This window comes from Orbicella franksi, chromosome 11 (genome assembly GCF_964199315.1).
Source record: "Orbicella franksi chromosome 11, jaOrbFran1.1, whole genome shotgun sequence".
Classification (NCBI taxonomy): Eukaryota; Metazoa; Cnidaria; class Anthozoa; order Scleractinia; family Merulinidae; genus Orbicella; species Orbicella franksi.
The window spans coordinates 26,306,239-26,320,828 of record NC_138155.1 but is presented as its reverse complement, the minus strand read 5'-3'; the positions used below and the strand labels follow the sequence as shown (position 1 = coordinate 26,320,828).

General features: G+C 40.1%; 2 protein-coding genes across 2 annotated transcripts in view; both read left to right on the top strand.

Annotated features, from left to right (window-relative positions):
- LOC145460616 (uncharacterized) overlaps positions 1 to 11,398 on the top strand; it is a 50,417-nt gene extending 39,019 nt beyond the window's left edge. The window contains exons 2-3 of the mRNA XM_081445488.1: positions 9,502 to 9,553; positions 9,955 to 11,398. Of these exons, the coding sequence (XP_081301614.1) occupies positions 9,502 to 9,553; positions 9,955 to 10,485 (583 nt within the window). The 3' untranslated portion in view covers positions 10,486 to 11,398. The remainder of the gene's footprint in view (positions 1 to 9,501; positions 9,554 to 9,954) is intronic.
- Positions 11,399 to 11,503: 105 nt separating this feature from the next.
- LOC145460621 (TNF receptor-associated factor 6-like) lies at positions 11,504 to 14,049 on the top strand. Its single transcript, XM_081445494.1, has one exon. The coding sequence runs from the start codon at positions 11,656 to 11,658 to the stop codon at positions 12,124 to 12,126; it is 471 nt and encodes a 156-aa protein (XP_081301620.1). The 5' UTR covers positions 11,504 to 11,655; the 3' UTR covers positions 12,127 to 14,049.
- The last annotated feature ends 541 nt before the right edge of the window (positions 14,050 to 14,590 follow it).

The following is a 14,590-nucleotide window of genomic DNA, read 5'->3' as shown; positions in this document are numbered from 1 at the left end:
GATGAAGCCTTCGATCGAATCACAAGCGTATTCAACTGTCCATGAACGACCTTTGTCACTTCGTTCTTATTAATGGCGACTAGTGATGTCGCTTACAAATGCGAAAACGTTGATTATTCCTGTTATACTGCGATGATCAATGCGATAGTTGTCCACAACCAATAATTTCAAAGTTAGTCCCGTATAAAACATCTGCTAGTTGGGTGTTCCTAGCCATGCACATAATGTCAGCGATCACGGTTGTTAAAGATGCTTGATAGAAAGGCGCTGGCGTCAATGGTCATCAATGATTACACGAAGAATCACGGAGGTTTGCCGGAAAGATGGAGCTTTCATTTTTGGTCGAAGAACACTTGTTGAAGATTCGAGAAGAAGAAATAACTGGGAACTGAATTCGACAACGCCGCGATGCACTGAAACAATGTGATGATCTGTCTAGACCTAATTAAAGTTGTTTTGTAAAGTAACGTCACAAGATACACCCGCTTTCGATTCGCTCTCTAAAAATACATTTTAGGAACGTTTGGTCACATGCTGATCTTATTGTTAAGTTCTCAGACAAAAAGTAAACGATTGGATGGTCACCGATTGTCATGCACGAGTGTCATGCTCCTTTCCTGACATTGATATTGATTTTGATTGACAGAAAAAGAGAGAAAATACCAAGAACCTACATCTCAAAACGTTAAACCGTGCCAGCACGCGCTTACACCGTCAACTGATTGGTAGATTTTTAGAAGAAAGACACCTGATTGGATGGTCTATAGTCACGGTTAATTGCATGTAAATTTAATAACAAAAACAACATCGCAGCTAAATATTCGAGCTTCGACGTTCGCGTGAACTCAAGCTACGTACACTGCTCCGTTTGGAGTATATATTCATATCAATCTCGTGCATCAATTTGAAACCTCTAAAATATGGACTCCAATAGGAACAGAGCTTCAAGCATCTGTAGATTTAGTTCAGCCGCAGAGGAATTAAGCGATGACAAATGCGCTATTTGCTATTTAGTGCCTCGAGAGCCCTTAGTGCAGGCAACTTGTGGACATAGATTCTGTGGAGACTGCATGGTCAGGTACGATTTTAAATGAGCTACTTGTGTCAATAAAAATTTTTGAAGTTAAGAAGAGTGCGTTGTTTACAACGTTCCGATTCCAATTTTTCTTCATTTTTTTTTTTGACTTTTTTAAATTTGATTTTGCGTTAGTATAGAAAGTCGTGTAATGTTTGAATATTAATTCCTGGAAGCCTATTCGACTGAATCGTGTCAAACTCTTGATTAGTGTGGTGTCGACAAAATTCCAATTCGAACTATCGATCACGTAAGCCATCTTTTTTGTACTCGTTTTTTCACCGTCGCTCCTGTATAATTTTGAGTATTTGGCTGAGACTGTTCTCATATAGGTTTTCCATAGTGTTTTGGCTTGAAAATGTGAGGCATGATTTATCACCGTGACGCATGTGTAATATCTCAGTTTGCCGGTTTGAAATTTGTTTGACTTGGTTTGCTGTTTATGGGAGCGCTAGGTAGTCCTGGCTTGTGGTAAATTCTCTTCATCGCGCGATCGCGCTCTTCGTCCTCGGTTTTAAATGTCGCGGACAAGCTCTCGTTCCGAACGGGGTCGCAGATCGACTTGCAAGTCAGGATAAATTTTATTCCTGTTGGTCAGACTGTTGATTACACCTCCTAACACACCTCCTAACACAGCTCCAGTAAAAGCCAATTATATTCGAGCTCTGTGTCCCGCTGTCAATCTGATTCGACGAACACAAATAAGCAGACGATTAACAGTCAATTACTTACTGGGATTGCAGAGATATATCGCTGTTAATCCTAAACGTTACTGAATTGTGACTCTTGCTCGTGGGAAATGATACTGTGATACTATATAAAACTTGGAGATATTTTCCGTTTTCGTTTCGCTCTCTAAAAATACATTTTGGGAGTGTTTGGTTAACACGGGCAAGGAACCGCGTCCGGCTGCGAAGCAAAAATCACGTGATACACAAGCGGACAAAAGGCCAAGGAAAAGACAGGACGTTTCATTAGTTATATATAACGACGAAAGGTCAAGACGTGGGCGAGAACATTTTTCTCTATCCGTGGATTTTATTCAATTACAATGGAATTTAGTGAAAACAGATGTGTTATTTGCTGTTCGGAGCTTCAAGATGCAATTGTAACCGATTTTCGACATTGTAGAGGCTGTATCATGAGGTGTGTATGTGAGTTAACTGTATAAATTTTGACTAGTTTGCAGTCAGCGAAATTCTGATTCCATTGTATATGATACCGTAAGTGCTCGAGCGTTTTGTTCCTCGAGTTAATATTGCCTTTTTTATTCGATTTCATGTTTTTTTTTTTTTAAGGCCTCGGTAGACCTCGGTAGCGCTAGAATATTCAATTCTGAAAGCGTCTTCATAATTTTGAATTTTTGTTGTACCAATTCAGAGTTTTGGAGCGGGGGGGGGGGGGGGTGGGGTGGGTAGTCACTTGTTGATAAGGCTTAAAAGCTCGGTTAAAGTGTTGTAAAATTCAGCTTATTACCTGGACTCCACAAGCGGAGCTGCGAAAGTTGAGCCAGCTCGATGGGATCAAGAGAAATGTTCGCGACGCTCAAAACCCGACGGTGTGAAGACTCGCGAGGTAGATAAGGACTAAGAAAGGCTACTAGTGCTGGATACGCAACTCTTTTTTTTCGGCGAAAAAAACTTGCAAAAATCTATGAAACCTGATGCCGGGATCCTCATCACATTATGTATATTACACAGGTCTTGCTTTGGCCTGTAATGTTTTGCACTTTGTTTGCAAATTGTCATAAAGCGCGCCTCCGAACGCACCTCCAGTCTAAGCCAATTAAAATTAGGCTGTGTGCCCCGCTGTCAATCGGATTCGATCCGCACGAAAAAGCAGACGATCAATAAGTTTAGGATACGATTGCATGCTGCGGTTAAAAGTTACTAAACCAGCTCTTGCTCCTGGGAAATGAAATTGTTATACTACATCAATCGTGCAATAGTGAGTTGATTATTTAGACTACTTCTAAGCGGACTCGCGTACGTTTTTTGTAAACCTTAATTTTTAAGTTACGAAATATAAACCTAATTTGCCCAAATGTTGGATGTATTGAATTTGATTACGATATTCTAAGCTTTTACGTGAAGGACGTATTCACCTCTTCATGGGCAGGCTGTTTTCAAAATGTAGAAAAATCATGTATCGACAACCCAAATTTCTTAATGTTGGATGTATTGAGTATGTAATTCTAAACTTTTACGTGAAGTTACGATTCACTTTTTCATGAAGCAGGCTGTTTTCAAAATGTAAGCAAATCGTGTATCAACAAAGCAAAGAACCAACTCTAGATCTCGGCCCAATTATTCTGTTAAAACACCCTTTGACGTTGCAGCTTGTTGTGAGGCATTTCAATGTAATGATCCTTACGCCAAAATTTTATTAAGGCGTCACGCACTGTGATGCCTTCATTCTGACCTTGTAGGAAAGAAATTTGCTGAATCTTTAGCTGAAGATTTGTAACATAGAGTTGTAGGAGCATGCACGGTGTGTTTGATGGATGGTTTTACAAAACACGATTGCTAGCAAGTGCAATATTGGCCGCAAAGTGCTGACTTCCACTACTATGAAATCATCAAACTAAATTTAAATGGCGATCGTCGCTAGAGTGATCAAGCCAAAAATAACTTGTATACAAACTCATAGCTGAGAATTCTTTTCAAAAGAACAACTTTAGAGACCATAAAGACTTTCAATATCATGGCATAATCATTAGACATATTGAATACATACTTGAAACTTTGTCCTCTTCAGCAGTTCGTCCAGAGCACAGTTTGTTGCTGTACAAACTGAACTCCCAAAGTTGAAAAGCGACATGTTTTGATGAAGCCTTCCAACGAATACAACTAACCACCGTCGACCATTGCCAATTCGCTCGTGCTAATGGCGGCTCGTGATGTGATGTGACGATCAGTGCGAAAATTGTCTACAACCAACACTTAACTTCCGTATAAAACAAATGGCAGCCCGAAGCACAAGCCGTGCAGATGTTACCAGCAATCGAGGCTGTAAGAAGGTGCTGGCATCAATGTATGGTCACGAATAATTCCACGAAGAATCACAGACTTCTGCTGGACAAAATCAGCTTTCATCTGTTGTCGAAAAACACTCTTCGTGTTGAAGATTTCAGTCCAAAAGCAAAAATAACTGGAAACGAAAACTAAACACGACAATTGCCCCAATTTGGTGATCTGTCTAGACGTAATTAAAATTGTTTTGTCCAGTAGAAACATCCGCTTTCGATTCGAATGTGCAAGTTATAATTAATTTCTGGGAAAATGATCATTAGTTCTGGGAATCCAAAAGTCTGGTTGCCATGGTTATGTACATGGTTATGCATGAGCTCAGTAGTTGGCAGCACATGATTTAGGATTTAGTTTTAGCTTGCTGAACTGATTGGTAGATTCTCTGAAAAAGAGGTCTGATTGGATGGTTTAATTGTCACGAATGATTTCCTGTAAATTTAATAACCAAAGCAACACATGATCGAAGTTACATTTTCGAGGCGCGACATTCGCGTGAACTTAAGCTACGCACAGTGCTTAGCTTGCAGGATCTTCAATTTAAGACCTCTAAAATATGGACAACAAAAGGAACGGAGGTTCAAGCATCTGTGGATTTAATTCAGTCGCAGAGGAATTAAGCGACAACAAATGCGCTATTTGCTCTTTAGAGCTTCGAGAGCCCGTACTGCAGACAACTTGTGGACGTAGATTGTGCAGAGCGTGTATGATGAGGTACGATTTTGAATGAACTAGCTGTATCAGAATTTAAAGTTACAAACAGTGTGTTGTTTACGAAATTTCGATTCCATTTTTTCTTCATTTTCTTTCTTGACTTGTTTTAAATTTGTTTTTACGTTATAGTATAGAAAGTCGTGTAGAGTTTGAATATTCATTTCTCAGAACCGAGTCAAACTTAAGCGTTTGGTGTCGACAAAATTCCAATCTTGGACTATCGATCACGGAAGACATCTGTTTCTTACTCGTTTTTCACCGTCGACGCTACTGTATAATTTTGAGTACTGCTCTCATATAGGTTTTCGCAAGTGTTTTGGCTTGAAAACGTGCGACATGATTTTTAACCGTAATGCATATGATCTGTAATATCTTAGTTTTGTGTGACTTGATTTGCTGTTTATGGGAGCGCGTCACGAGAATACGATCTCAGCATCGATTTCAGCAGTCCTTTGCGGTTGTAGGTATTCCTGGTTTGTGGTACTCTTCATAAATGTTTTCCCAGTTACGGATATAAACATGTAAAGTACACGGCTGCTCTTTCTACAAAGATACTCTTTGAACGGTTCGAAGGGATTGATATGATGAACCACAAGCGCTGAAAAAGTAAAATTCCACATGGATGAAGCCAAGTTTACCCTCTGTGGAACCTCTTGTTCCTGTGTCAAACGAGCTCTGCTTGGCTATGCAGTGGCCCTCGAAGGGTCAATCGGCTGATAGTTTTGCTAGGAAAATTTGCTTCACGACAGAAAGGTTTCGTTCAAATTATCTTTTTTGGCCGACAAAAAGTACCAAATAACGATTTCCCAATGCGCTAAAACCACAAGAAGCAAATGGGTCAGAATATCTGACGAAAATTCTGCGTTTTTTTTCATCTTTGGGCGACGGTTTTGAATTTCGTCCACTTCTGAGATTTTTAGTCCATTTCTGACAAATTTTCTTACGGGGAATCCCCTATTTTATTTACCTCGCGCGATGATTGGATAAAAAGTCAAGCCATTAATTAAGCCCATCGATTTTTTTACTGATTTTGAGTATTTGGTTTAGACTTCTCTTATCAACATTGTTTTGGCATGCTATCAGTAGATGATTACGGGCTTAAGCTAAAACCGTGTAATATGCATGTACAAGCAATGAATAGAAGATCCAGACATCAAGTTTTATAGGTTTTCGCAAAATCTCTTTCCGTTTAAAATTTATGTGACTTGGTTTGCTGTTTATACTGACCAGCGCGATAAGGCTCGTCATCTTAGTGCCGACTCATGTCAGTACCAGCCTCTCGCTCTTCGTACTCGGGTTTTCGCGGACATTCCTAGCTAGCTCAACGAGAGCTCAGCTTTCGCAACACTGCTATATAAACACACATATTGTTGGCTTGATAGCTCAGTTGGTGCAGCACTGCACAGGAATCGCAGAGGTCATGGGTTCGATCCCGTTCAAGGCCTGAATTTTTTTTTCAGGCAACTGCTTAAGTTGTGTTTATAACTGCTATGATCAATCATGGCTACACATATTTCTGTTTTGTTCAAATTGTTATACACCCCCGCCTCCGAACACACCTCGAAAACTCAGGCTCTGTGCCCCGCTGACAATCTGTTTCGATCCACACGAATAAGCAGACGATACCGAGACATTCCGAGTCTAATCGTTACTGAGATATGATACTTCCGATACCAAATCAATCTTGAAAAGATTCTATTTGGCACTGGCATGTTCAATTTTTTAAGTTCATTGAGTGAAGACTACGATGAAGAAAGGCACGTTCGATTTCGGTGTCAACACAATGCAATAATAACAAATTATTTCACTTCAGAGGTTACTGACCAATTTCTGAATTCAGCGCTCTCTAAAAGTAGACTTTAAATTAATAAGTAAATTTGTTTTCCTCACAAATTCAGGAAATCTAAAACTTGTGTAAAACCAGAACGTTCAAAATTACCTATTCCAGTTGAATTTGTTCACTGCTTATTATCGTAAATCACTGATTTACCGGGCCCCAGGCTCTTGGAGCACTGAATTAGTTTGCTCTGAAGCCGTGGTCATGATGATCGACACAGAATTGAAATTTCAGAGTGGGTTTTCATGTTTACATAAGCTGGTATGTGTCAGTGTCGAGCTGGCAAAGACTCAACCAAATACAGTGATCTCAGAGAGTGGCTTGTTTGATACCTACTAGATTCAGTGCAAAGATCTAACCAGTTTGAGTATGTATTAACGAGTCATTAACTTGGCCATCGGCTCCTGCTTTTGTTAATGTTGAATTATTCAGTTTGAATATAACAGCCGGTACACACACTTTTAATGAGACCAAATAGCAACGAAACATTTTCTGAAAATGGTTTAGTTATAGACATGTAGGTCATGTAGCGTAGAGCTATTTGAACACGCCATAGAACAAACCGCCGAGAATCTCGTGAAAGTCAGTGTTCCGCCATCTATTTATACTACTATAGCTAATCCATGAAGCAACACTTTCCCCCGCGATCAAACCAACTGACACGCAAGGTACGAACAAAACTCAATTACCGGAGCATTCCATCAGATCAATTACCAAGACATCTAAACAGATCTTAGACTTTTAATTAATATCGTGCAAAAATACAAATAAGTGACAAATGTACATACTTGAAAATTGGTCCACTTCGAAGTTTTCCTCAGTAACAGGCCAGATAAATCACAATCCGTTGGTACAAGAAGCTAGAAGACGGGCTATCGGGGAAATCAAGCGAGGCCGAGATCGCGTCCAGAAAGCCTTTGAATAGAGTCGACTCTTATTAAAAGCTACCACCCTCGCCACACTGCTCGTGACGGCAGTAGAGTTAACGTTAGTGATGTCGCAGACAAGTACGAAAGCTAACGGCTTGATGAGACATTATCAGATTCCGAGCTGCAATCATCCTCGATCCACCTTGAACGTAAAACTCAAACTCGTCACTAGTTGTAACTCTGTAAACAATCACGGATGCGTGGGCGGCGACGTCTGTCTGTCCTTTACTCCACAGTTATTCAACGTTCGAGTTAAATTCAATGCGCTCTGAGTTTAAAAAACACAGCAGTACTTGAAGAATGACTAAGTTACTGTAAAACCTTGAAAGTCTGAAATGTATGTCAGACGTGTTATGAGAGGTGTGTGGGCGTGCGGAGAAGGACGACTGTGTCTGAAAGTCTGAATTCGGTGTTGTGTAATGCCACCCAGTGACGTCGCACATCAATGGACAATTGTGAACCATTTACATACGAGTGCGTGACGTAAGCATTGCAGTGCTAATTGGGGCACTGTAAATGAAGAAACAAATTTTGTAAATAGAACTGAAAGTTGTTAGACTTCTGATCGACTTCTACCGCGCATTTTGGAAATTTGGGCGTGAAGACGTCATCGATCTACGTGTCGATCTACCTACAGACAACCTCACAAAGGTATTTCTGCTTTAACCTATCACAAACGGATATTGCGGAGCCGTAAACAAGCCTCTGACAACTCATAACTAAACTGTTCTGAATTTTCTAGAATGTCACGCCAAGGCGTCTCGATAAACAGACTGCCTAACGTCTCAAAGCCGGTAAGTTCCGCTTTTAGCCCATTACAAAAGGATATCGCGGAGCTGTAAACAAGCCTTTGTGACAACTCAGTCTATATTTATCGCTGGTTTGAATTTCTAGAAAGTTCTGAATTTTCTAGAATGTCACGCCAAGACGTATCGATAAACAGACTGCCTAACGTCTCAAAGCCGGTAACTTCCGCTTTTAGCCCATTACAAAACGATATCGCGGAGCTGTAAACAAGCCTTTGTGACAACTCAGTCTATATTTATCGCTAGTTTGAATTTGTATAACGCCACGTTATGATGTATAGATCTACCGGACTGCCTCAAAAACAAGCCTATGTGACAACTCGGTCTATTTATAACTGTACGTCACACTAAGTTCAGGAAGTTTTTGAATATTATTTAAGGAACCGCACTCGCGGTTCGTACACAGATTACTTGAGGTAGTCGATCGGGGTAAGATTACACCGAAAACTGGCTTATAAATACTCAACCGGTCACAGATCGATGAATTCTTGAAAACGAACCGGTCCACTTTTGCTTTGGAACTTCGATCCCGGTACAGACCTGCTGTGGCCTCAGATGTCCATGCAAAACCTTCTTTCAGATGCGGAAAATAAGGTGCGAGAGGAACTCAGTTTAAGGCCTTGTTAGAGAAAAAAATCGATTGAGTGTAGCGAGGACCTTGAGTGTATAATATCCTAGTGTACAGAAAATCAATATTTGTGGTTAATAAGGATATTAGTCTGCATACGAGCCAAGTGGCTCATCAGGCCGGAGCTTATCCCGGTTTCTGCAGCGTGAAGCGACTAGGAGTATCTCTATTCCTCCCTGGATAGGATGCTAGTCCATCGCAGGGCTACACCCAGCATTAAATTCGCCGGTACTCATTTATACACCTGGGTGAAGAGGGACTGTGAGATTCAGGTGTCTTACCCAAGAACACAACACAATGTCGCCTGCCAGGGTTCGAACCCGTCACGTCCGATCCGGAGTCGAACGTGCTAACCATGAGGCCAACGCACCTCCCATTGGGATATTGAAAGTGGTTTTATTACCTTCCAAAATGATATTTGATACTGAATAACTTTAATATGTTTACCTTGGTGACAGTAGTATAATTTCTTAACTTTTTTTGAAGGAGGAATAACTCAAGATGCCCTATTGATGACCAGCCGTTAATAGAGGCAGAGGTGTGTAAAAAAAGCCCTCATTATATGTCAACTACTGCCGTGCGGTTAGTTATGCGAACTTTAATCAATGACAATCTTGCGTAAAATGGTTGTGAGCGTAGAGAACTGAACACTAATAGTATACAATAAATAGCTAATACTGCAAGTCTATACACAACAAAAATAGACAAAAATATTGCGTTCTTGACGGGTGACTGTTAATTTTTTTTTTTTTTTAAACTAGATTTGCTTTCTGCAACTCACCAAGTCTGGCAATGTTTGTAGTGCTGAGCAAACCAACCGTAACTGGACTAAAAAATTGTCGTGTATGATTTTAGACCTGCATAAAGTTCCACCCCTTATTATCACGCGATACCAGCCAGTGTTTGTTGTTTTATGTAACTTTAAACATCCTTCTTCAGCAAGGAATTGGTGATCAACATGGTGACGCAGGTCTCCCCATTGAAGAGTCCCATGACACAGCACAAACTCAACAGCTAGTAATCCCAATACAAGAACAGCACTCACACTTCCATCTGGGGGTTTGTGACCCCGGGGCAAGTGGAAGTTCTCACTATGTCGAGGAAGAAGGAGCTGCAAGGCCCTACTATCAGTGTGGACACCACCAGCTACCCTGCCAGCGTGAAGATGATAACCAGGCAAGTGGATGGAGTCAGAGTTTTGCAAGAATTCGTCAAGCTGGTGGCCGGACGACAATACCACAAGGTGGTCAGTTCCACAATAGATTGAATGTCCCTGTTGAAGAGCGGGGATCAAACCATGGATATCATTGTGGATATGGTTTGCAAGATAGAGTGACTTCCACTCAGCAGAGGGAACAAATCACTGAGAATTGCTGCGGCACACAAGAATTGCAGCAGTTATCAAATGAAACCCTTCGCAGGCGAGTAGTAATTTCGGAAATTGTACATTGGCCTTATTTTTGCCGGTAATCTTTTGTTTAAGATTTAAGGACTTACTTTGATCGTTGTTCCGGGCTCTAAGTTTTGAGAAACGCTGCATGCTTTGTATGTTCCTTACTGCTAATAGTAGATGCGTCTTTCAAAGTAATCGACAATGATTTAGATAAACATATACAGGCAAAAACTAACTATAGACAAATCCGACGTTTCGGCGACATCTTGGCGCCATTGTCAAGGGAAACTAATTAAATATGCGATTTCAAGAGTAAGACAAACACTAAGACAAACACTACTCGACAGACAAACACTACTCGGGTTGTCATACCCTTTAAAGACCAGGAGTCTGCTAATATCGTGAAGACACAGTTAAAAGATCTCAGTGTGAAGCTGCAGACTAGTGTTCAACCGGTGTTTACGAGCCGCAAGATTGCCCAGGAGTTCCCGACAAGCGAACCTAAGCCTCAGCTCATTGATCAACAATGCGTTGTGTATAACTTCAAGTGTGACCAGTGCGATGCTGGTTATGTCGGTTACACCCTTGGCCATCTGTTCGTACGCGTTGATGGACATAGAAGCAAGACCTCGTCAGTACGCAATCACTATGATAATAGACACGCAGGCAGGATTCCGGATGACCTTCGCAATTGTTTTAGCGTGTTGAAAAAATGCCACAAGTTTGATTGTCTCATTAATGAGATGTCACTCATTAAACAATTACGACCGTGTTTAAAGGTACAATCAGACTCAGTTCGCGCTAAAGTCTTTGTCTTGCTTATGCAAATTAGTAATTCTGACTCTTAGTTACTCTTGAAATCGTATATTTAATTAGTTTCCCTTGACAATGGCGCCAAGATGTCGCCGAAACGTCGGATTTGTCTATCGTTAGTTTTTGCCTGTATATGTCTTTCAAAGTAGCCGTTTTTTTGGTCAATACGAAACCATTTCCATTCGGAAATATGCTTTCGTGCAAGAAACAGCTAGGGAGCAATTGATAGAAATTTTAGAAGATAAGTGTTAGTAGATTTACCTCTCATATGTATAAGGTTAGCATTGCATGAGTTTGATTTTACCCTTAAAAAATGATCTAAGGGATCTTGGAGATCTTGTCTGTTTTAAAGAATCGTTAAGAACCTTTGTTGATATTAAATTTTCAGGTTGCGTTTATTTGATGAGGCCATAATAAGCCAGATTGAGGCGCGGATGTGCCGCGGCACTTACCAATGGAAAATAAAGCATTTCCAACAGCGTCGTCAAGATGCCATCACTGGAGCTATGGTTGCACAGTTCAGTCCAGCGATTTACACCAGTCCTGATGGGTACACGTTCTGCATCAGAATGCACCTCAATGGTGTGAATACTGGAATTGGCACCCATGTGGCAATCTTTGTTCACATGATGCAGGGTGAATGCGATAACAGGCTGGCTTGGCCATTCACTGGTGTCATCACTCTGTCAGTTCTGGATCAAAGCGCTGCCAAAGATCCTAAAGATATCACTCAAATGCTGGTTGCATCGCCAAAGCTGTTGGCCTTCAGAAAACCCACAGCCAGGTGCAGTCAGATTGGGTGCGGTTTTGAGCTGTTTGCCCCCATTGATCAGATTTGTGCTGAACCATTCATACAAAATAACACCATGCTGGTTAAAATTCAGGTTCAGTCCCACTTATCATAGTTTGCTGTTAATGAGTTTCGCATTCATGGTAAAGAAGTAAGAAACTAGGGCAATTTCATAAAACCATTGCCACACCTGTTCGGGAACAGCATACTCAGTAGTCAATCTTCGATTTTTTTTTTTTGTTAGTTGTACTGTGGTACATTTTGCAAGTCGGACTCGCCTAATGATCAATTTATCGGCCGAACAAAACCGGCGCAAAGTTAACTCAATGTATTTGGGATCAATCTTGTCCAGTTTGGACCATTTTCCCTCAATTTAACTACTTTTTGGTTTTACTGTTGTGCTTTTCTACAGTTTTTTAGTATTCGACGTTTAAAAATGTCTCCGAGTTACTACTTAATTAGACAGTGTGACCGAGCACCTGGAAATGTTTAGTTGCTATGGTTGTTTTTAGCCAATGTACAAACTTAAGAAATCAAGAGTCATCATGGTCCACTCTTAAAACTAGACTTTTTATCGTCATAAATATAGAATTCATCAATATTTTAGATCAACTATAGATGGCAATTTATCGTTATTTTTTAACCTCGGCAGAGCTTTCACTGATCATGACTTTAATTCGTGCGCTATGGTTTCAGGAATGGTATGAAAAAGTCGAAAAAACGATTAGACACTCTCTCTTTCTGACATCTTACAAGAGTTTTAATTGATGACTATAACAGCAGTCTTTCAAAGTGTGTCCATTAAGTGCAAGCCTGCAATTCTCTGGTTCACATTAGGCGTTTTTTTTCGGTGGCCTGTAGTTGCTTTTAAAGTAGCCTTAAAATAAGCCTGTGTTTTTTTGTTTTGTTTTTTTTGAAAATTAACCCGCTCACTACCAGAAACGCACACTTTAACGAAAGAATCCAGATTTCAATTTGGAAAATATTGATATTGGGCAATCTGCATAATCAATTAATCAATTTTTACTTTCGTTCCAATTTACATTTTTTACATTTAGCCTGGCCCGCAGATAGCTAGTGCTAGTCTAGGCGGGCCAGTCTATCAAGATCTCATTACAAACGTTTTTATTAATAAATAGATTACAATAGAAAATTAGGAAAAAGTAAATAAAATAGAAAGGTAGCAAAGGATGAAAAAAGAAGTAAGGGTTATCAGATTAATTTGTTATTTTTTTTGTTTTATTTTTTATTTACTACTGATATTTTACTTTAGAAATAATCGCCTGGCCTTGTACAAAGCGATATATCTTATTACATGTTTTGGTGTGTGATATCGCTGTATATTTTTACGAGTTGCGCTGTATTTTGAGGAGCCCTACAAACAACGAGTAAAAATATAAAGCGATACTACACACCAAAGCATCTAATAAGAGATTTATTATCCAACCGCTGTAGTCAATAACTTTATCAATGAAAGAGGGAGAGTGTGACAGTTTTGCGTGTGCGCGCCGACCTGTACGGCAAACAGGTTTTCTATTGTACAAATAACTGTACAATATCGCTGTATATTTGAACTGGTATTCTCTGCAGTTGGATAATAAAGGTATGTATTTTCTCTTGCCTTTCAGTAAACATTTAATAAGAAAGTATTTCGAGCTTATTGGTAATGCTCTTTGGAAAACACCTTGTACGTGTTAAATAGTCGAAAATTTTCAGACTAGGACGGTATTTTTCCACTATATGTTGTGGAACGAATTGCTTCGTTTGTAGAGTGCTTTTTTTACCCGTGTATCCATATTTATATCAAACGCTGTGTTTCATTATGTAAATAATATAACATTACATTATTGTTTGATGGGCCTCTTGGCTCGTATGCAGACTTTACCTTTTACATTATTGTTTAGAGTTACGGTTTTTAGCTCGTTTAGTCAATCAGTCATTGATCATGATTCTTTGTTAGAGCACACGTCTATATCAGACTAAGGAGAATGTTCTTTGAAACTGTAGTTCTAATAAAAAAAATATTGCTGCTTTTGTTAGACTATTGTTGGTGTGGTAAGAAATTCTTGACCTTGGCCTGCGTAGTTAGTGGGATTCTGCGCGCAAGAGCTTCAGCCCCCGTCCACACTGCGCCGGAGGGATTTCAAAACGTCTACACTAATCCGTCACGAAAACGGAGCTTTTCGGAAACGCTTGGCTTCAAACCGTAGGAATTTGAAAATGCCGGCTCTTCGTTTTCGTGTGGACGGAAACCATTTTGAAAACGAAGGTTTTCGAATACGATGTAGTCACGATTATAATTTGGTTTCCCTGTCCTGCCCGCGTTTTCCACAAACACAAATCCAAAATCACCGATGATTTTTGTGGTCTTAAATTCCTCCTGCGTAGTTGGTGAGACCTCGCTTTGTTTTGGGACGGAGCCTCTATCGATTGTTGACCTTTTGTACCACCAACTCAGTAATCACCCACTAATAGTAAGAGCAAGGCGAATAACTCAATCATTTAATAACAGCAAAACAAGAGGCAAGCGCTAGAAAAAAAATTGTGATCGGTGCCGAGCGCGGGAAAACGTGTAACCG